The 22822-nt window shown below is 35.3% G+C and overlaps 1 protein-coding gene across 3 annotated transcripts in view; it reads right to left on the bottom strand.

The window, feature by feature from the left end:
* The window catches only part of EPHA3 (EPH receptor A3), a 384202-nt gene that overhangs the window by 129729 nt on the left and 231651 nt on the right, over nt 1-22822 (bottom strand). For all 3 annotated transcript variants that reach the window (XM_011977262.1, XM_011977264.1, XM_011977263.1), the window contains exons 4-5: nt 10134-10289; nt 9108-9443 (exon numbers count right to left, since the gene is read on the bottom strand). In XM_011977262.1, coding sequence (XP_011832652.1) covers nt 9108-9443; nt 10134-10289 — 492 coding nt within the window. The remainder of the gene's footprint in view (nt 1-9107; nt 9444-10133; nt 10290-22822) is intronic.

Below are 22822 nucleotides of genomic sequence, written 5' to 3'. Positions count from 1 at the left end.
CCTGGGCCTTGGTAAAGTGTATTATTCTAACTCTCTATCCAGAATGATTATTAGAACATTTGTTGTCACCTGGTTTATTCCCATATCACCGTCTACTTTATTAACTCGTTGCCAATATCCATTGCATGATAGTCGGTTTTTTTTTTTTTTTTTTTTTTTTTTTTTGACGGTTTCTTGTTCTTTCACCAGGCTGGAGTGCAGTGGTGCAGTCTCGGCCCACTGTAACTTCCACCTCCCGGGTTCAAGTTATTCTCCTGCCTCAGTCTTTCGAGTAGCTGGGATTACAGATGCACAATCAGCGACCACACCCAGCTAATTTTTGTATTTTCAGTAGTGATAGGGTTTCACCATGTTTACCATGATGGTTTCGATCTCCTGACCACCTGATCCGCCCGCCTCGGCCTCTCAAAGTGTTGATTGTACTTTTATTAGTCTTAACAATTTCTTATTTTATGTGTGCCTTTGGTTCTTGTTCTAGCCCAACTGAGACATATAGGCCAACATGTATAACTTTCAATCAGTCATTTCCATTACATCCTATGGAGGGCACCTCAGTGATGGCACAAAATCAATGGATATACCTACATTGTATATACATATGTGTGTATGTGCAACGAACAATGCGGGAATGACTTATTATATTGAGGGTTGTCATACATTACAGATATGAATTACAATTTTGAAAAAAACTTGGACTCTAAGCCAATCACACCAAAAGAATGTATCAGAATTTTGATCTTACATATCTTAATATTTATTCATATTTTTAATTAAAGAAAAGAGTTTCTATTTTCCCAAGACACAGGAAAATCTGCATGATTATTTTGGAGACAGGGCACAACTTATTCAAGCACTTTCCCAGTCACAAATGTTCTCTCATTTTATGTAATTCTCACAACAATCTATGTGTAGGACATATTGTACCAGTAATCTAAAAGGATACAAAGATGCTAGTAAGTTTAGTCCAGTAGCTCCCTTAAATTCATTTCTAAACAAAATTGGGAAAGAATGCATAAATATACCAAATTTAAAAATACAAAAAATAGTCACTTCGTTATTAAGTGACAGTACCTGAATTTACAACTGGGCTTTTGCTACTGTCCTATTCCACTTTGTTTTTCTTTTTTTCTTTTTCTTTTTTTTTTCTTCCTTTGAGGCGGAGTCTCGCTCTGTTGCCCAGGCTGGAGTACAGTGACGTGATCTCTGCTCACTGCAAGCTTCACCTCCCGGGTTCACACCATTCTCCTGCCTCAGCCTCCCGAGTAGCTGGGACTACAGGTGCCTGCCACCTTGCACAGCTAATTTTTTGTATTTTTAGTAGAGATGGGGTTTCACCATGTTAGCCAGGATGGTCTTGATCTCCTGACCTCGTGATCCTCCCGCCTCAGCCTCCCAAAGTGCTGGGATTACAGGCGTGAGCCACCATGCCCTGCCCACTTTGTTTTTCAAATACCTTTTTTTTCCAAGGCATATTTGCTTCATTATAAATAAACAGTGGATTACTTTTTCATAAGTACATGATACAATGTGCATTAACTTAGTTTCCTAGAATATATAACTGGAAGGAAACTTAGAAATGGTCTAGTCCGAATGTTAAATTTCACAGAAAGATAAAGGGATAGCTCTGACCTACTCTGAGGCCCAATCAGAGAGGGATCATAGATGAATATTTACTTCTTTTAACACCCATTCCAGACCTCTCCCTACGCAGGCACATGGCCTTGCCTTTAAAGCTATTTCTTGGGAAAAACTTGTGACCAGAGACAGATTTTTTTTTTCTGGTAGTTTGTTATAATTATTTTTCTTCCAATTGAAATGAAAATGTAAAGGAGTAAGAGGTTATTTCTGAATGATGAATTGTCAAGATAAGTGCTTTTAAATTAGCATTGATTAATAGTAAATACCATCATGTGAAATTTTGATTTCAAAGAAGAAATCACACCACCTGTGTACCAGGCATTCCAGATTTTACTATAATATAATAACCATCTTTATATATTTCTTTCTTCAGTCTTACTTAGATTTTGCGCAAAGCCTCTCGTTTGCAACCCATAGGAAGAAGAATATATAGAGAGGGGCTCTGGAGTTGTGTGCTCATGGACAAGACACTTATTCACTTAGAGCCATATAAAATTGTTGTAGGATTGAATAAGATAATTACATAAAGGACTTGAGTGCAGTGCTAATCATGTCAAGAGGAGTTAAGTCAGTAATTAATAATAATAATAATAATAAAGGAGCAGAAAATATGAACTTCTCACCTTTTTGGCCTTTGCATTCTTTTACTTGGTGCGAATGGTATCGAATATCAGGGACCCTGCTTATGGGGGTGCTACACCTCATAGTCACAGTCTTTGTAATTTGGATACTTATTGCAATAATTTCCTGACCGATATCTATAAAGTCACTTAAGAAAGGGATGTATGTTTGTTTTTCTATCTGAACACTGGTACTATAGTGATAGGATTATAAAGTCAGAATACTGGGCTACATAATGGTTATTAACACTGAGCTAATACTTTGGGAGATACTGAAATATAATTAAGAATTTATTATGAAAGAGTTTTGCCAGTGGTAGTAATATATCTGCTTTTGGAAACAACACTTTTTTTTTTCTTTCTAAATACTTGCATTTATTAAATTTCTCATTTACTCACATGCAACGCTAGTATATCCTAAGGGCTATATTTCAGTTAACTTTAGGGAGGTAGAACACGTTTAAAGTATAAAATATGATTTTATTGTGATTTGAGACTAAAAATGTTCTCCTTGGAAAATAAGGATGAGAAAACTTTCTGTGAATTAAATATTTTTTGCTCTTGGGGGAATATAGTTAACATACAACGAGTTAGCATCAAAAGGCTAATTCTTTCTTAATTTCCATGTGCTTTAGTTAACACTATATTTACTCCTCTAACTGGTTATTAATATTCTTTTTCCAGTGAGAACTCTTGAATGAAAGCTGTAATCAAACCCTTCCAGGTACATGTCTTCTCCATTAATTCGAGTCATATATAACATCAGAAATGAAGATGGGATGAAAATTCAGTTTAGATTCATGAAGCTCTCCAACTGCCTTCCTTAGCTCATGTTCCATTTTGTTATGGCCTCTAAGCTCACATAAGGGTTTTGAATAACTGTCAGGACAATATATGGTTTTTGTTTTTGTACAGCTTATTGCTCACTCTACAGATATGTACTGTGCCTCCATACCAGGGTGTGATGACTGAAAGTCATCATTAATGTGTTAAATGACGTGGAAGGCTTCGGCCACACTATGACATGTCACTGTAGAGTGATATTCCCAGATGCACAGGTATCTGCCTCGATTTCAAAACTGGAAGAAGCTAAATAGATGTACTGTGAAATCATAATGTACATAACCACTTATAATCTCAGGGCCAAATTCAGACCTCATTTGTTTGTTGAAATAAACAAAATGTTAAGACTTCAATTTTTAGGTTTCATTAATCATACAATGAAACAAAGAGAAGGATGCATCATAGAACATTACTAAAGTCATATGATGTTCACTATTTTGTTAGGTGATTTTCACTATGTTTAAAGTTTCTGATTCACTACATTGGTGCTGAAAAATGTCAACCTTCGTGTTCTGAAAGAATTCACGTAGATCCTTCTGGTGTTCTGGTGTTTAATTCATTTCCAAGGAGTGTAATTACATGGCAACATACAGTTCTACAGGGACTATACAATAGGTGGCCATAGTTTAATGGCAGATTCAGTTAAGCACTTAGATTCTACCTTTATTTTAAAATGTTTGCTTCTGCAGAAATGCTGAAGCCTGACTGATGTCTTTAACATGAGTTATTTGTTTGTCATATCTACATACACTAAGTCCCAAAAGAAAAATAACGTGGCTAGAGGAAACATATTCCAGAATGAAACCTACAGAAAACTTAGAAATATTTACTTTATCAAATGCAAAATAAATACAGTGGATTCTTTCTTTCTTTCCTTCTTCTCCTCTCCTCTCCCCTTCCCTTTCCCCTTCCCCTTCTCTTTTGAGACAGACTCTCGCTCTCTTGCCCAGGCTGGAGTGCAGTGGCGCTATCTCAGCTCACTACAACCTCCGCCTCCTGGGTTCAAGCAATTCTCCCACCTCAGTCTCCCGAGTAGCTGGAATTACAGGCACCTGGCATCGTGCCTGGCTAATTTTTGTAGAGACAGGGTTTCAGCATGTTCACCAGGCTGGTCTTGAATTCCTGACCTCAAGTGATCTGCCTGCCTTGGCCTCCCAAAGTGCTGGAATTACAGACATGAGCCACCGCACCTGGTCTAGCGTGGATTCTAAATTTAGTCAAAGGGCTCTAATATTTTAGGGTTCATTTTTTAAAGTATGTATTGTTTATTTAACATTTATTAAATATATCCACTTTCTTTAACCAATGGATACTATTGCTTTATTCTGTGAAATAAAAGGCCATAAAACCATGACTGAGAAAACCTCTAAACGTTTTTGATAGTAAGTGAGTGCATAGGTGGTCTTAAAGGTCAAAACTAATTAATTGATTAAAATTATCCTAGACAACGTTTTGAATTGTAGTCCCAGAATGCCAAAAAATAAATTAAAAATAAAAATAATTATTGGATTTCTAGTTTAATCCCTTCATGTGATGGATGGCAATTTTCAGCCAGAAGAAAGGAAAGGGTTTATCTAAGAGGATAAGAAGCAGGTTGTCTTTGATCATCAAATTAAGTAGATAATAGAGGTCATTCTGTCTAAAGCAGAGGATAGGAATTCCTTCATTATATCTAACAGTTTCAAAGATTTTTTCCTTTACACAAATTAGTGCACCTTCAATTGAAAATCTACATAAAATGAAGTCATGTTCTGTTTAAAATATCGTAATTTGCTGATAATTTTTGAATGGAATGGCAACTCTGAAATTCCCTGTGTCATATCCAGCACCTGGGAAGTCCTGTCAATAAGTGTTGGTCTTCTTCCTTCTCCATTCTTTTTTTTTTTTTTTTGCATCTGCCTTGAATTTACAGAAAATTACTTACTTATGGTTATGGATGGGAACTATATTATATCAGTATATGCTACTGTATTATTATAAACAGGAACTGGAGGTAAACAGAACATCAATTTGTTTTTGCCACTGGGATATAAGGAAAACAATGAACAGAAGTTGACTAATAGCTTCAGATGAGATTATAGTACAGAACAATGCTAATGTCTTGATTTTAATAAGTATATTGAGACTATGTAAAAGCATTATTGTTGTTAAGAAATTGTCACTGAAGTGTTCAGGAGGAAAGGGGCATAATATCTGCAAGTGGTTCAGAAATAAGTAACATTTACATAGAGAGAGAGATGGGAGTGGGAATTATAAAGCACTTAGAATAAATTATTAATCTAGGAGAAATCTGTGTTAAGGTATATAAGCATAATGTACACTATTGTGATATTTTCACACATGTGAACAAATCCAATTTCATGATAGAAATTGTATATACACATGCTAAATTCCAATAGGGTAAACTGGAAAAGGAAGGAAATGTCAATTTAATCAGAAGTTTGCTGTCTTGATGAAATGTTGAAAAAGCTTCTCAGGATCCAAGTAGTAAAATAAGAGTAGAGGTGGACCTCAAAACCCCAAGGCCACATAAATTCTCTATTAGTGCTCCTTATTCTAGTCTGAGATCATTATATGCTATAGGATAGTGGAAAAGGGCAGATTCTATAACGGCAGTTAAGAATGAACAGATATACATATTCCACTAGTGGAATGATTGTTTTTGTCCAGGAGAAAAAAGATTAATATGCTCATTTGATGAAAGAAAACAAAAGGTAGCAATTTATGTCATGTTATAACTTTGAAGATTTTTGTTTTGTAATCTGCAATTCTTTCTTTACTTGTTTGACTTATGGACTCACAGATAAAATCTTTATATGGAGGCCTACCTTCTTATCTCACTGACATACTTTGTGAAAGTATTGAGAGCTGAGAACTAATATCCGAATTTACAACATAATCTTCTACAATTTAGAAGGTGCCTTATCATTTGATCATCACAAGGCTTTTACAGTGTAATCAAGAGAAAAATCAACAAACTCGATCTCACAAACTAAATTAAAAAGGACACATTCATGCTTCCGCTTTGTATCTACGTCAAGTATAGAGAGTCTGGGAGGATTTTAAACACCGTGGCATCATATCTGTCACAGCCATACCCTTCCAGTGGTAGGGAGCTCATTTTTCAAGGCTACCAGTCCATTAACCTTCACAAGAACAAAAATAAAGCAAAACAAAGAAACACTCCCTTTAGAAAAGGCATTGCTTCTAATCATGCTTATATATCTTACTCTGGAGATTCGAAGATAGAACAAAGACCTGTACCTCCCCAGGCGCAGAAAATGATACAGACATCCTGAAATAAATATATAAAATGCCTGGTGGTGCACATTATAAACACATTTGTGATTTTTTTTTAAAGGGAAAGAGACTAGGGTAAGTAACTTATATCGCCCTTACTGAATCTGTCATAAACAGTGATTTGTAACTGGGAGGGCCAAAGTATCAACCTCATTTATTTTTTAATGTCTTGGCCTGGTCTTGGTTGCCAATTTACCTAGATTCATTCACTGCATATATTTGGAACTATTAGTTTCCTGATAAATGCATTGTCAGAAAGCCAGGGGGAATGATAAGATAGGAAATAAGGAGCTCTTGCTTGTTTTTATACAATTCTGTTTGACTTAGGAGATAATTATAACACAGATTGATGCTATGATTTTAAACAAGGTAGTAAATCAGCTTGAAATATAGGGCTCCAGAAAGCCATTTGCCACATGATTACAGTTTGTTAAGAATTCCTGTGTTCGCTGAAGATGAGAAGCCATAATCATGCAATATATAGCAACAGTATTGCAGTACTCATTTTTTCCCCATAGAAGACAGTTAAATAAACCTACGTTACAAACTTTTAAATATCATTAGTGACAAAGTATAAATATCATTAACTGAAGCAAAGCAAAGCATATGCTGGTTGGTCTGGGATCTAGCTTCACATGGGAGAAATTACAGATTCGGTGAGCAAGATTAAAGTAGTGATTCAGGGCACTTCATTTAAAATTCATGCATTTTCCACAAATTAAGTTTACTTATCATCATGAGGAATATAAAAATATAAGATTTTCATCAATATATGAGACCTGAAGCAAAGTGGAAATGAAAGAGAAATTCAGAATCAGAAAGATACATATTTGAACATGGATGGACTCTGCCATGGCTTGTGTTTAAAATATCTATCCACCGGCATGGGGAAGACAGCGGCCCCTCAAGAAAGATGGGTGCTAGTCAAAGGCTCCGGATACCCCTCTTACACAGGGATTTATCCCTTTGGTTGCTGAATGATGGGGATAATGGAGATGGACCTGACATACTGAGCTTAGGGGGCTACTCAGTGTGTTTGAGAAATTAACCAGTAGAGATGCATTTCTATAATAACCTGCAGGAACAGATACAACTACATTTAACCAGTAGGTAAACAGATGAAAATGTTAACAACCGGCAGAGTCATACTGATGCATACTTGCTTTTGTAGATGACACTTGTTGTGTGTCTTTGCTAGTTGAACTAAACTTTCTGAGTAAGCCAAGTGATGGAGATGGAATGTGCTGAGTTTTTTTGGCTCATTATTTGGCTACTAGAAGACCTAGGTGATAAGATAATTTAGTCATTTCTGGTTTCCTTTTGCCTAAAGCATCCAGGACACATTCTTATATTCTCAGAGCAAAGGGTGATTCCCACCAGGGACCACAGGGATTTCCATAATGTAAGCCAAAGGAAGAGCAGAAGCCGAGTTTATACTCTATCTTGACAACCAGCTCAGAGGTGACCCCACCTGGGAGAGGACTGGAGAATCTGTAGTTCTCTGGAGAATCAGAGTGGCATCTTGTCTGTCTCTTCCCTCTCCCTTTGGCTCCAATGTTTGTTTTTTTGTGTGTAAAAATAAAACAATATCTCTGAATTGAGCATCTTGGAATGTATACCTAATGATGACACTTTGTAGCAATAATTAAGCACAACAAATACCTATCAGTTTAACTTTGTATAAGACATTTTTATTACAAAAGAAAATTGTTTATTATTCATTTATCAGTTGTCGATATTGAAAAATGATTGTTATATCTCAAAGGGGCATTATTTCTATGTAACATATAATCTATCTGTATCTTCGAGAGATTCACAATTAAAATCCCACAAGTAAAATCCTTAAGTAATGTACATAGAGAATTTAAAGTTTGATTAAAAAGAAATGATTTACTAACAGTAAAAAAAGGGAGAGAGAGGCAAATCATGGATGTAAGATAAAGAAAGATGAGGTGTTTGTATGCTTGTTTAATTTTTCCATTTCATATTAAGGAGCCTTTGCCTACAACCTTCAAATGTGGGATTTTTTGTTTAATTGGGAAAAGATTGTCAGTGGAAAATACAGTTGATGAAATCACCTATCAATTCATTTCAGAAAATTATTTAAATTAATGATTCTAACTGTTCTTTAACAAGAGCTCTTTTTACAATGCTTCTTTCTAAATTTAACATTTTGATTTTTTTAACATAAAGCTGTATATATTAAATAAAATCGGTTATTTTCTTATTATTAACTAAGCAGAGATTTATAATTATCAGTTATAACACATAGAGCTTCTTAGAAGTATAAAATAACAAAATAATTATATCTAAAATATCTAATTTTAACTAAGCTGAAGACATTTATCATTTTTCATATCCTGCATAACTTTTTTTAAGCTAAGATTCATTGCCTAAGTTCCCTGAAATACAAAAATGTTTCCCCTAAGGAGCCTCCCTACTATTATCTGAGAGCCTCAAACATTTAAGGATTTCAAATTGTGAAACAATGGGTATAAGCCAGTTTAAAAATCACCTAACAAATATGGTTTATTCTCACTTGAAGAATTAAATTATTTAATGTGCCATAACTGTTTAAATGTGTTAGAAGGCAAAATCTTGGGGCTCTATCAAATCTTTTTTTCTTTCCACCCAGTTTTCCACTCTGTCAAAACCATTACTCGGACATGATATGATAGGAGTAAGAAACATCCAGTATTTACTCACCAGCCTGATTAGTTGTGATGCTGACCGCAGCAAACTGTCTCGGTGGGGAGCTCAGCTCTGACACCCCATTAATGGCATCAATCTCAAAGGTGTAGTTAGTATGTGCCAGGAGGTCTGTCACTGTCACTGTGGTGTTGCTGAGTCCAAACTGTCGAGGGAGGAAGCGGACATTTGGGCTGCATGGCTCACACTGTTTTATATTCCACCCACATTTTTTACATATGATGTTGAAGGTAACATCTTTCCGGCCTCCTGTGTCCAGGGGCCAACTCCAGTCCAGGATAACTGAGGTCTCGTTTATATTAGAGATAACATTTCTTGGTGAAGATGGAGGTCCTGCAAAGTAGTTCAACAAAGATTAATGAGCCTCAATTCTGTTTTCTACTACAAGGGAAATAGATAATTTACAACGGAACTGAAAGAGGTAAATAACTATCCTTTCTTTATTATCAACTTTCAGTTCATCCTTAGAGGATCCATGAGATTATAGACACATGGATTCAAGAACACTGTCTTCCCCAAGCTGCGAATAGGGGAGTTTAGACTCAAGGGTAAGGATACATTCACAAAGTCTAACAAAATAACTCACCACTATGTTCGAAACCCTTGTGAATAGTTACAAAAACTTTAGTATTAGTTTTATAAATCTTAGTCTTTTTCCCTATGACCTATGACCAATATACAGCAAGAGGGAATAGAAATGTAAAAACATAAATCCCTGTCTATAACCTCCCCTATCCTGTCATATGTAATGCAGGATCTAAACAAGACACAGAAAATGTTCTCTCTTTCTGGGGGTTGTGTTGCAGGAAGTGCTTTAAAATATAATTCATTTTGTATGATAAATGTTGCATTTGTGGTGAGCCAAGCATGGAGAGTGAAGCAGAGAAAGCTTTCAATTTGCACACGGGCAACAGAAGGAAATGGGCTAAATGCTTTAAAACAAAAACAAACAGCACAGTAACAAGAAGAAAACGAAACAAACAAAACAAACATGGAGGCATGGGTTGCAGCAAAACTACTCACGGGTACAAGCCATGGATGGAGGGTCTTTGTCTGCCCGGAAGTAATTATTCTCACACCTGCAGTTCATTGAACCATCTTCCTGAGTAGAACTGTGAGGTGGGCACTTAGCACACTTCATATTACCATCCAACGCCTTGTAGAAACCTGGTCGGCAAGCTACAAACAAAACGACTCTCTTTTAAAAGTCTGTGATAAGTTTTTTTGAAAATATGTAAAACAGATTTAAGTAAGTTCGAATATGAATTTATTATAAATAAAAATCAAGTTTTTTCCTCCAAGAATTTACAGAAGCAAATGATAGGGCCTACTGTAGTTTTTCTGCATATATGGTTGAATTTGCACCAAATGTTAAGGAAAAAAAAAACACACGCACACACAAGATTTAGATTATTTTGGCACTAGTGTATGATGAAATTTCCAGCTTATGTTTTCACAGCTTTACTTGGCATTGGACTATTTGTGGAGAAAATAAAGCAAAACCATGTCACCATGCAGTAATTCCCTTTTTAAAACATGATGCAATGCGTATACTATCTGCACTGCAGTAAGCAGTATACTAACATTGACTTGCTTTCTAATTGCTCTGTGGGTACAACTTTGTCCCACAAAATGTAAGCAACTAAAAGAAGAGATCATGGCTTCCTGTATATTTTTAAGATTCTTGATAAATAATTTTCATGAGCTACAATATTTTTTTCTGGTTTGACAGTATTTTTCCTTACCTCTTATGGCAATGGCCTAAAATAAAAATTTAAATGTATTCCTTTGTCTATATCTGAAATACAGAGGGATATACAGTTCCTATTTAAACTAATACACTTAGGAACTCTTACTCGATGAGAGCTCTTTTAATAACTGTGTTATCTTTTTAATTTCTGGCCACATCTTTGCATAAAATGATTTTTGTAAGCCTATTGAACTGGTTATCGAACACTGATTTCAGCTTATAATTTAGTGTTCAGCATCTATTTACTGTTTTACAGAGATATGCCTAATCTGCCTCTACTATATTCTTTTCATTTTGTCTGACAGAAAATTTAAAATGCTGCATTACTTCTTTTGATTCATTTTCATAATTACATTGAGAACTAAAATCATAGTGAAAATTCCAACAAGAAGTCTCTAATCATTCATTTGAGAAGGAATTTGGGATCTAAATTTTAGATCCAAGATCATCCTTGGAAGTCAATACTTTCTAAAACTTCTAAAGCTCAATTTCGGTGCCACATTTGGACTTGATGATTTATAGAACTTATATAGACTTGAAGATTTACAGAATTATATATAGAATAGGCCCTACAGATGGTCATTACATTCTCGAATTTTCTTACACTAACTTCATATTGTGAAGAGGAGATTATTTGCATTAAAGTAAAAGCCGTGTGGACAAATCAATATTTATAATCACTAAATACGTTTCTGAAAAGAAACACAACATATCCATTGTAGAATATCTTGTTACTGAAATTTTCTTAAAATAAGACAAGGGAAATACCCTGCCAAAATAAACTACAGAAATAACTTAAAATGATAGCAATCATTAATCTAGTCTTACAGTTTTCTAGTTCCTACTAAGAGTGGCTGATCTTGGACCAATTTCCAATATATTGAAAAACTTTTGGTGTCACATTGAGATCCATTCCATGTAGCCATATAGTCAATTCTACTGCCCTAATGATTATAATTTTTCTTTTTCTTTCTTTTTCTTTCTTTTTTTTTTTTTTGAGACAGAGTCTCACTCTGTCATCCAGGCTGTAGTGCAGTGGCACAATCTCAGCTCACTGCAATCTCCGCCTTCCGGGTTCAAGCTATTCTCCTGCCTTAGCCTCCCGAGTAGCTGGGATTACAGGCATGTGCCACCATGCCTGGCTAATTTTTGTATTTTTAGTAGAGACAGAGTTTCCATATTGGTCAGGCTGGTCTCGAACTCCTGACCTTGTGATTCACCTGCCTCAGCCTCCCAAAGTCCTGGGATTACAGGTGTGAGCCACCACACCTGGCCAGGATTATAATTTTTTAAATATTGTCCTTAAGCACTGGGTACAAACATCCACTCATATCTCATATCATATTGCCTCAGGGGGAAATGATATAAATGATACGCAATGTGTATACTATCTGCACTGCAGATATTTGTAAACAAACTATGCACTTAAATTCTGTTTTCTATTTAGCTCATCACTGAATGCCATTAAACTTCTAAGAGGGCATTGCTGAGTCTTTAAAGGATTAAACTGCTGTGCTCTGAAGTACTTTGTTATTTTGTTTGCTTGTAAGTTTATCTGTGTGTTTTTTGTGTGTGTGTGACTTTTATGGTTTTTACAACATTTGGCATACAGGTATTCAGTAAACACTCAGTCACTTTTTGTTACTATTATAGATGGCTATACTATATGATAGTTGAAAAGACAGTCACATAATCACTTCCTAGGTACTGCACAAATTATCAGGATTACTGATAGTATCTTGAAGGTAGCTACAGTTAATAAACCTACAAGTTAAGAATGCCTCTCAAACTAGTCACCAGACTTTATCCAATTATGACTAGATAATAACCCTGAGATAATAACAGTGAAAGATAGGTAGGCACATATACATACAGCTTAATCAATATTTGTCAAACATCTATTCTTGTTTGGGCTGCTTGATACCCCAAAAGGCAAAAATGTCCCTAATTCTGCCCATACCCAAAGGGCCTTGCAATAGAAAGTGGGCAGCAGGCATTTAATACAAATCATGCTGAGCAATCACTCCATTGTGATTGGTGGTTGGAAGAGACTCCACAGAAGGAGCGCCATTTGAGAAAGATCATACATAGATACTAGAAATGGCCAGTATGAAGCATAATTCAATATACAAATAAATCAACATGAAAAGACAAACTATTATATAGAATTATATGACAAGTAGTGTTGGTACTCAATATCCAAACTCTGCTTTCTTCTTGCCAGCAGAATCTTGATTTTGCTTAGAGTTGAAGCCATCCAAATCCTTTCTTCCTTAGACCAGTGCAGCTAGGGGTGAATGGCCAACGTTATAGCCAAAAAGGTGGGCAAAGAAATGTACACAGAAGTCTGATTAAAATATTTGTGATACCTTTGTGTTTTCTAACAAGATGGTACAAATGCAACTGAAGCCAAGTTCTTCCAGCCTTCATCATGGACATTACGGCTGGAATTGCAGCAGCTTACATGTGATCATGAGTGAAAGGCCAAGAAAATCAGCATGATGTGTTTTCTGTACTTGATCCAGGAACCACTAATCTCAAGATTTCTTATAATATCAGAAATATAATACCCTGTTTGTTTAAGTCACTGTGGCCTAGGTTTCTCTTACTTGTAGCAGACGACATCCCTGAGTGACATAGATAAATAGAAAATTCAGTTGAGATGTACGAATTATATAGAATAATAGCCCAATGAAACTAAAAACTCCTCAGAAATCACATTGACCAGTATGTGTGTTTTACATCTGAGGTCACTGAAGTCCAGAAAGTTAAGTGATACAGAGTTTAGGGACAGACATTGCATCATCTGACACCTGATAACTAGCTGATAGGCTTTAACCACAAATGTATAGTCATTTAATGCCAACTATGTGCACGAGTAAAATGCTAGATTCTATAATAACATTTTAATTTTTGTAGATGTCTTACTTCTTCTGTAGGACTTTTATATATACCATCTCAATTAAATCACAGTTCTATTGAAATTATCAGTGTAGGTATCAGTCTGTGTGTTTTATAGACTGTACAATTGAAGCACCAATGGAAAGGACAGCATGCCCAAGATAACAAAGAAATTCAATGGTATAGTTTGAACAGGGAAGGTATTTTTCTTTTAATTTCATAAAAACCAATCATTGAAAGCAAATTACCTCCTTAAAACACAAATTATTTTTCTACCAATTCTAAACTGTTGATTTGAGATTGAAAAATAGTCATTTAAATTTTTATTTAATTAAAAAATGCAAGAGTTTGTCATCTATTCCAAGTGAGAAAACATCTCAGAAAGGCTAATGCTCTCTTGTACATGTCTTTCTCTACGATGTAGGCTTTTTTTTTTTTTTTTTTGAGCCAGGGTCTTCTCTTCTCACCCGACTGTCCAGGTTGGAGTACAGAGGCATGATAACAGCTCGCTACAGCCTCCACCTCCTGGGCTTAAGCAATCCTCCCACCTCAGCCTCCCAAGTAGCTGGGACAACAGGTGCATGCTACCATGCTTGGCTAATTTTTAAAACTTTTTGTAGAGATGAGGTCTCACTATATTAGCCAGGCTAGTATTGAACTCCCGGCCTTAAGTGTTTCTCCCCCTTCAGCTTCCCAAAATGCTGCGATTACAGGCTTGGGCCACTGCACCCAGCCTTTCTCTATTTTGCTATCTCTTTGATGTCTAACATTGGTATGGGCAGATGAGTAAGTGTCCTTTTAGTTGGAAAGGCAGCAGGGATTTTTCAATTTCATGAATAGGACAACATGACATGCTGTATTTGGGAGGCATATAAGTAAATTTTCCATTTTTTGTTCAAGTAGTATCTCAATTCTCTATCAAAACTGTGCAAAGAATTTGAGAATATGACTGGAGAATGCATAAAATTATTATTTTATAAAGAAACAATCTCTATAAATGTATGTTTCTATAACAAGCTCATTTTTAAATTTATCTCATCAATAAGTAATCTCTCTCCCTTGCTATAAATCAACTTGTGCTCAACGACCTGTCTGTCATGCCTTCTTTATGCTTCAAAAAATCCTCCTGACAGTATTAGAGACTTTAAGGAGCATCCATATTTGTGTGTGTGTGTGTGTGTGTGTGTGTGTGTGTGTGTGTTATCTTTGCTTATAGTAGCAAAGGCAACGATTATATATTGAAAACATCTCCTTTCCTTCCTTGAATGTAAAACTAGTGAGTAACAATCTACACATTTCTCTCATTTAAGCATTTTTATAGGCTGAAGGAGGTTACACATATAAGAGAATAAAAGTAGGAAATAAAAAGTAGATATAGTAATGTGCTTCCTTTCCTTTTGTTAATGAAAATAAGTCCCAGTCAACTTATAGAGAATACCAAAGAAAACGGAGATTAGACAAGAAGGGTGGATAAAAGATTTATCCAGAGACAAGTTTTAAAATCAAAAGCCCCAGCTATATAATCAAGGTTGTCTGTAGTGGAGACCAGCTATTAAATCAATAGTTAACTAAGGCAGATACACACATATCAAAAAGCTGCTGCCAAAATGACACAATTCTGATTTACGTCTTCCCTCAGGTAATCCAGTAGTAAATGTTCTTGTCAGTCAAACACTGGGAAAAATTATTCATAGATCTTAACCCCAGGATAGCAAAACCAAAGAGTGATTGAATAGTTTAAAAATCTTTCAAGTGGAAGCACATTGTCACCTTTTTATGGGGACCCAGACATGCTTTCTCCCGTTTTGTAAGAAGATCTTTAAACTAGTTAATTGTGGCAGGAACTCTTATCTTTAATATTATACTGATATATTCAAGTAAGATGATCCATGAATCTAAGTTAATAACAATTAAAATGGAAGGCAGCACCTTCTGAAGCCTCACTAGACATCATCATGGATTTGCTACAAATTGTCTTCGTTTACATAATGTTCCAATTCATTCCTTCACTTTTATCAAATATGTATCGATTTCCTAAAATGATCTAGACACTTGCTGTGATGTAAGTGATTGTGTTTCCCTAAAATATATACGTTGAATTCCAATGACCAATATGTTGGTTTTAGGAGGTGGGATCTTGGAGAGGTTTAGAGCACGAAGGCAGAGTCCTCATGAATGAGATTGGTGCCCTTATAAGAGAGGTCCCAGAGAGCTGCCTTGTCCCTTCTATCATCTGAGGACATAGCTAGCAGGTACCATCTATGAACCCGGAAATGAGTCTTCACCAGACACTGAATATGCTGGCCCCTTGATCTTGGACGTCCCAGATTTCCGAACTGGGAGAAAGAAATTTCCATTGTTTATAAATCAACCAGCTTATGGCATTTAGATATAGCAGCCCAAAGAAATGAAAATAACCATTTATTGTGTCCAGTCTTACAGCAATAAAAGTCAAAATCCCAGCTTTCAAAAAGGAGATCAGTTTCATATCATGGTTATTTTATAAATGGATCTTCTCACTTGAGAACTGGAGTTGCAAGATACATTTTTATATGTCATTTATATGTTATCTTCACTGAGAAATTTTCTGCAATTTCTTCTTTTTATCCCAATACTTCAAGTTGTCTTCAGCGTGTTAGAGGAAAAGCACTGGACTAGGAAGTGGGAAACGCATGTTTTGATCTAGCTTTTCCTACTAAATAGGTGTTGGCTTAGATTTACTGATCAGGTATCTTCAAACTTTGATAAGGTATTTGAGACAGTGACTTCCTCTTCTATAAATAACTCTAAGGTTCTACTCTAAGTAATTATGTATTCCCAGATTAGACCCTGAGCCACACAGAGACGGGAGTTATTTCCTATTCTGTTTGTACACCCTATATCTAGCACACCGTCCAGCACCTAGTAGTGGATGAGATGAATTTTTAAAGTAAGTGAATAATTTGCAACCAGTTGTCTTATCAGGAGGTTAATTTCCTCATTTAAAAAATGACAGACGTTGACTAAGTTGTCTCTAAAGACTCTTCTTAGCTTAGACACTTTAAAATGTTAATCCGCTGTACGCCCAAATTTGTAGGATTAGTAACACTTTCTAAGTGGAGATAAAAGAAAAAATTATCTTCTTGTTCATCACTGCTTTAAGGATTAAAATTAGCCATTTAAATTATAAAATGCCATATGGCAACAGGACAAGGAAATGAAATCTTTCCTGGCTTAGAACAAATATACTTAAAAAAGAAATGACGGATTTTGCAGTGCTTTCCTCTACTAGAGTACTGTATATTCAAAGGGCACATTGATTTTATAGTCAAATGGACTGAATGATACATTGACTGCCAAACAAATAATTTCTTGTTATACTTTCATCATAACCAATAACTTAATAAAACTATATGTTATGATAGTCATCCCTTTTTCACATTTTACATTATGCAGAATATTTAGAAGTTTGGAAATTTTATGGAATGAATACATATACAAATCAATTTGATAACATCAATCAAAATTAATTATTTCTAATTTTAAAAATATAAGAGAATATATTTTCTCTTTTAATGACAAGAAAAATTAACACAGTATTAAAAAGACGACTGCAAAGAGAGCACATGTTCCTTCTGTTAGTCTGCAGTGAGGTGTTTTTTTCTTTTTTTCTTTTTGAGACGGAGTCTTGCTCTGCTCTGTAACTCAGGCTGCAGTTTAGTGGTGCAATCTTGGCTCACTGCAACCTCTGCCTCCTTGGTTCAAGCAGTTCTCCTATCTCAGTCTCCCAGGTAGCTGGGACTACAGTCGCATGCCACCACACAGACTAATTTTTGTATTTTTAGTAAAGATGGGGTTTCACCATACTGGTCAGGCTGGTCTCAAACTCCTGATCTTAGGTGATCTGCCCACCACAACCTCCCAAGCTGCGGGGATTATAGGCGTGAGCCACCCTGCCCAGTCTGCAGTTAGGTTTTATTTGCCCTTTTCTTGCTAATCTAGTCTTCAGCTCTTCAAGTCTAAGTGCCGAGTTAGTGACGGTATGCTTGTGCATTATTGAGCAAACGCCAAAACTTATTTTAAAAAACACCCAGAATGGGCCACAGTGAAACAAATTAGATGAGACCTTTGCTAAATGTTAATTTTCTATTGAGAAATACTAAAAATATGAGTAAGATAATAGAAGGAAGCCAAAATAATACCAATTTGTAGTGGCTGAATTAGAAATATTTTGGGAACATGCTGATTTCATGTTTATGAAAGGGAAACAATCAAACAGGAACTAAACACTGTGGGCCATATGGGGGTAAAATAGCAAACGGCCAGCTCTGAAAAATAATATGGAAAAAAGTATGAAACAGGGAGTATTATGAGCACTACCTATACAATGAATAATCATTATGGAAGAGCTTCCAGATAGAATCTTGGCCTCATTCCCCAAGCACATAACACATTTTTGTCACAGTTGTAATTGATGACTTTGAACTATGCTGATACAGGGAATGGGTAAAGTTACCATAGTGAAAGGGAAACAAATGCACTTAGTAAACCATGGTGGCTACTGTTGAAAGAAAGAAGGCAGCCTTTCAATTGCAAAGTGAATTTTGTCTCCAGTTGACTAATGTGGTTGACTTTTAGAAGAAACATGGTCCTAATTAAGGGTTAAAAGGCTCATTTCAATTTGAATTAACTTTAAATTAAAAAACAAAGCTGTTGGTAAATAGGTCTCTTTTAGTATTCAGACATTAGCTCCCTACACACAGGACTATGTTAGCAATTCCCAGCCATAAACACAAACTAATGACTAGAACCAGCACTGACTAAACAGATGATTTCCTGGCCTTGCAATTCCAGGCCTGACAGGGCTATTTGCCTGTACAAGGTCAAAGCAACTGTTTATTCCCAAAATGAGCTGTACTCCACAATGTTACAGGAACTCTATTCTTTGCCATCTGAATAGAGGTACAATGCTTTGAGGCAAGGCCCAGGCATTTCAATACACTGGAAGTGGCTATGTTCAGTCATTAAACTCTGCCTGCAATGTGCAGCATTTACAAAGTGATCAAGTGTTTCCTTCTTCTGTTCCTTCCACTGTTCAATAAAAAAGGCCTAAGGCAAAATGCCACCACACCATTAAACACAACAAAATCAATCACAATCTAGTATGGCTCAAAGATAGCTTAGTAACAAGGCTTCATTGTGTTTGTTGTTGTTCCATCAGATTTAGCAAGACAGGTGCCAGTAACACTAAAATATGTCCAATGTACATTCGCCACAAAAAGAATGTTAACAGCTTCTGGTCCTGAGGATGGTCGTGTTTTGCCAGCTTTTTGGCTGTCCACTTTCAAAGAACTGTATGTCCTGAGTAGCACTAGTTGGGTTTTCTATTCTTCATGATCAGTGCTCAGAGAATAAGATGAATTAACAGAACACGCAGGTAATGAGCAGACGATTATGGGGGAAGGGCGAGAGCGAGAATGGGACAGAAAGTCTTATTTATGAAGATGTTATTAAGGTGAATATCAAAATGCACAGGGTTCAACTCTACACTCAGGATATATTAGCAGACAGCCTGGAGAAGCTGTTCAGAATAGTGCTAAAAAGCTTTTTTTGAAGTGTTGTTTGCTTGCTTGTTTGTTTTGTTAAATATCAGAATAGTATTGGAAATTACTCCTTTCCTAGAAAGGAGTTTTGGAGATGCTAAATCACTACTACATCTGAATACTCTCTACTGTAAATTAGCATTTCCTAGGTTGATTTCGAATCATAACTAGAACAGGAATTTTGGCTACCAATCCAATATCCCCCTTTATAATTTAATTTTAGATGAATAGAATTACCATCATAAATTGAATTTTGGAGTGTACAATGTCACCCAGAGAAGGAGTCTGAGATAGAAATGATAAAAGCCTAGATGCTGTAATTTCTAAAGGATCAATATTGTACATGAATGTTGGAAGAACACTTAGGTCCTAGGTATGTTCATCTACACAAAGTTATGTGAGCAACACTATTTATAAAATTGGCAAATTAGAAAAAAAGTGTGATGCCCTAAATTAGAAAAGCAGCTAAATAAATTATGCTATGTTCACACATTTTCATAACTAAGTTATGCTATTCTCATACATTTGTATAATGGTATTAATGTCTCACATGGAAAGGTGCTCAGAATATTTTTACAGGAAAAAAGGCAGGATAAAAATGTATATATAATTTTGTTGTTGTTGTTTGTACTTTCTTATTCATCAAACATTAACTTTATCACTTATTTCACAAACTTAAAAATTAAAAGGTTCTTAGAATTAAAATTATTGCACATACACAATTAAAAAATCAAAACATCTTAGTCAACGAATATGTGTATTTGTATAATTTGAGGTTTGGGTGCATGCGCATGTAGTTATGTACATGTAAAGTATGTAACTACATTGCACACTCTGTGTGGGGCAAACATCTGCATACTCATATCCCTCTCCCACTCTGTCTGCACACACACATACAGATGCACAAATATCCACTCACCACAGCTTTTATTTGTTCTTACTTCTATGTCACTGATCTAAGAGCTTCCTTTTTCTTCTTGCTTTTTTCCCTTCAAAAACATGCAACATGGAGGGAATTTATAATTGACAGAAAATTTTGATAGTCTACTAACGTGAATTTTCACACTTTCCAGAGTAAGTAATTGTGTCCCCACTTGGTAAGATGTATACAGAAGATAGCACTTTTTTTTAATCCAGGATTTAAATGAAAACCTGTACAAAGTGGAAAATTTAGAGCAAATTTCTGTGGATGCTGCAAAATACAATGTGCATTTATTTGCTCTCTTAGTTACATTATTGATTATGCACTCTGCAAATAAAAGATGACAAACGGGAACTTTGAACAATGGTGGCATCATTGCATTTTATTTTAAGTTCTTCAAATTGGCTTTACTGTTTAGATAAATTTATTTTAAATTAACGTACATTTAAATTATGAGGAATTAACTCAGCTTTCAAATTCACACCTTAATATTTCATATCATCCTACCAACTTTCCATTCCATTTTATTTGTTGAAATTTATTAAAATGACTTATGTGATAATATTATTGTTAAAAAGCCAATGGATTTAAAATAAACCTTTGATATATAATTTATACATTGGATTTTTATTATCACATAATATTACCAACTAGGAGAAGTTTATCATTTAAAAGTATTCAATATTTGCTTTGAGTGATTTCATGGCAGACAGACATTTATCAGATAACAGAAAAATAAGAGTTAGTGTAATTTTAGGGTCTGTTTTTTATTTATTTTTATGTTTATGGTAAGTATTTGTTCTCAGATAGAAAGGGGATTTCTATTTAAGGTATCCTGAAAGTTATTCCCTAAATAGATAAGAATGGATTTCTCAAGGAAAACATACAACCATCATAAATAAGTGCTTAGGAGATCAACAAAACTTGACTGAATGAGTCTTTCAAATATCTTAAATGAATCCTCTTTTTTGAAACTATACAGACATAAATGTTTGTAATTGTATAGGAATATTTATATATTTGATTTTCACATAAAGTGAGTTCTATCTTATTCAAGAAAAATTATTTTTCTATTTTACTAAGAATAAAAATATTTGTAAAAACTTGCCTCTATAAAGTTTCAGATTTGTATATTCACTCAAATTTGTATGTCAAAAACACAAAAATATTCCCCTCCCCCAATGAAGGTCGAAAGAAATTTCTCAAGTATATAGAACAATCTCACGGGCAGACACCTCAGCAATATATAGCAGTATTTAATGGTGTTATGAAAATAAAATATCCCAAAACTTTAAGATGCACTATAACAGGTTTACAGTCTTTAAAATGGTTAACTTCTAAATATAGAGATAAACATTTTTTTCCTCACTATGTTATTCTAAAACTTTACCTTCAGCTTGAAAGATGAATTGCAATAAAGGGAATACGATGATTAAATCCATTTAAGAGGAAGAGAGAATTAGTTCCTGTCCTTTAGAGGACAGGAAGAGTGCAAGAAAAGATGAGAAAATAGTATATTGGATATATTAAGATGGATTGCTTATAGTTGGCAAATACATAACACTCATAGTATAAATAACTGGGACACATTAGGAATTTGGACCATAAGGAAGAACAATAGAAGGATCTCTGCCATTTTTGTTCACTTTGTCTGGAAATGTCACATAACCTCAGACTTGGTCATCTGTATTCAGTGTTGCTGCCCTAGAAGTGTGGAGGGGATGGTGGGGGGCGGAGTGGCGAGTGGGAGGGAGAAGGAGGAGAGAGAAATGGTGTGTTTGTGTGTGTTAAAATGGACACACCCAGGGTATGTGTGTATGTTTATATATGAATTTAAACCACCACCCTATTTCTTAGTAGAGATAATTACTTATTCCATTAACCCTTTGGAGTTACTTTTTAGAATTTCATTGGTTGCCTTGAGATATTCATTCAGGATAATTGTGTTATTTTTATATTGGGCAAAAAAATGAGACCTAAAGAGGTGAGGGGTTGGGAAAGGGTGGGAAAGGGAGTTAGTTCCCTGAGATTATTACATCTTAGACAGCAGCACACATTTTGTTGCCTTTGAAAACCCAGGTACATTGAACTACAATGTTTACATCACCTTTTCCAGAACCATCTACCGGGAAAGAACAGTTCATACCTATATGTAATGTAAAAAGCAACATTTACTGAAACCTATTCCATGCCTAGCATTGCACTTGTGTTTTAATTCCGTATTCATAACAATTATGTGAGACTGGTATTATCTCTTTTCCCTGAGGAGAAGATTAGGGCTTAAAGGTATTAAGTGCACTGGCTGTTTATACCAAGATTTAAGTGTTGTAAACAGAAATGAAACCATGTTTGAGGGCTTCCAAGACATAGGTATTCTGTGTTTGCATCTAGTTGCTTCTTATTCATGTAAAATTGTAAAGTGACAACTAATGTAGCATTAACATGCAATCCTGCACTGTAAAAATAAGGTAACCAATTTAATGGAAGTGTGACTATGAAGATGGAGACATCTTCCAAGGCATACAGGGAAACTGATTACCTCATCTCTTTCCAGTGA

This window comes from Mandrillus leucophaeus, unplaced genomic scaffold, assembly GCF_000951045.1.
Source record: "Mandrillus leucophaeus isolate KB7577 unplaced genomic scaffold, Mleu.le_1.0 Scaffold176, whole genome shotgun sequence".
NCBI lineage: Eukaryota > Metazoa > Chordata > Mammalia > Primates > Cercopithecidae > Mandrillus > Mandrillus leucophaeus.
The sequence above is the reverse complement of the archived record's forward strand: the minus strand, read 5'-3'. Positions and strand labels throughout refer to the sequence as shown.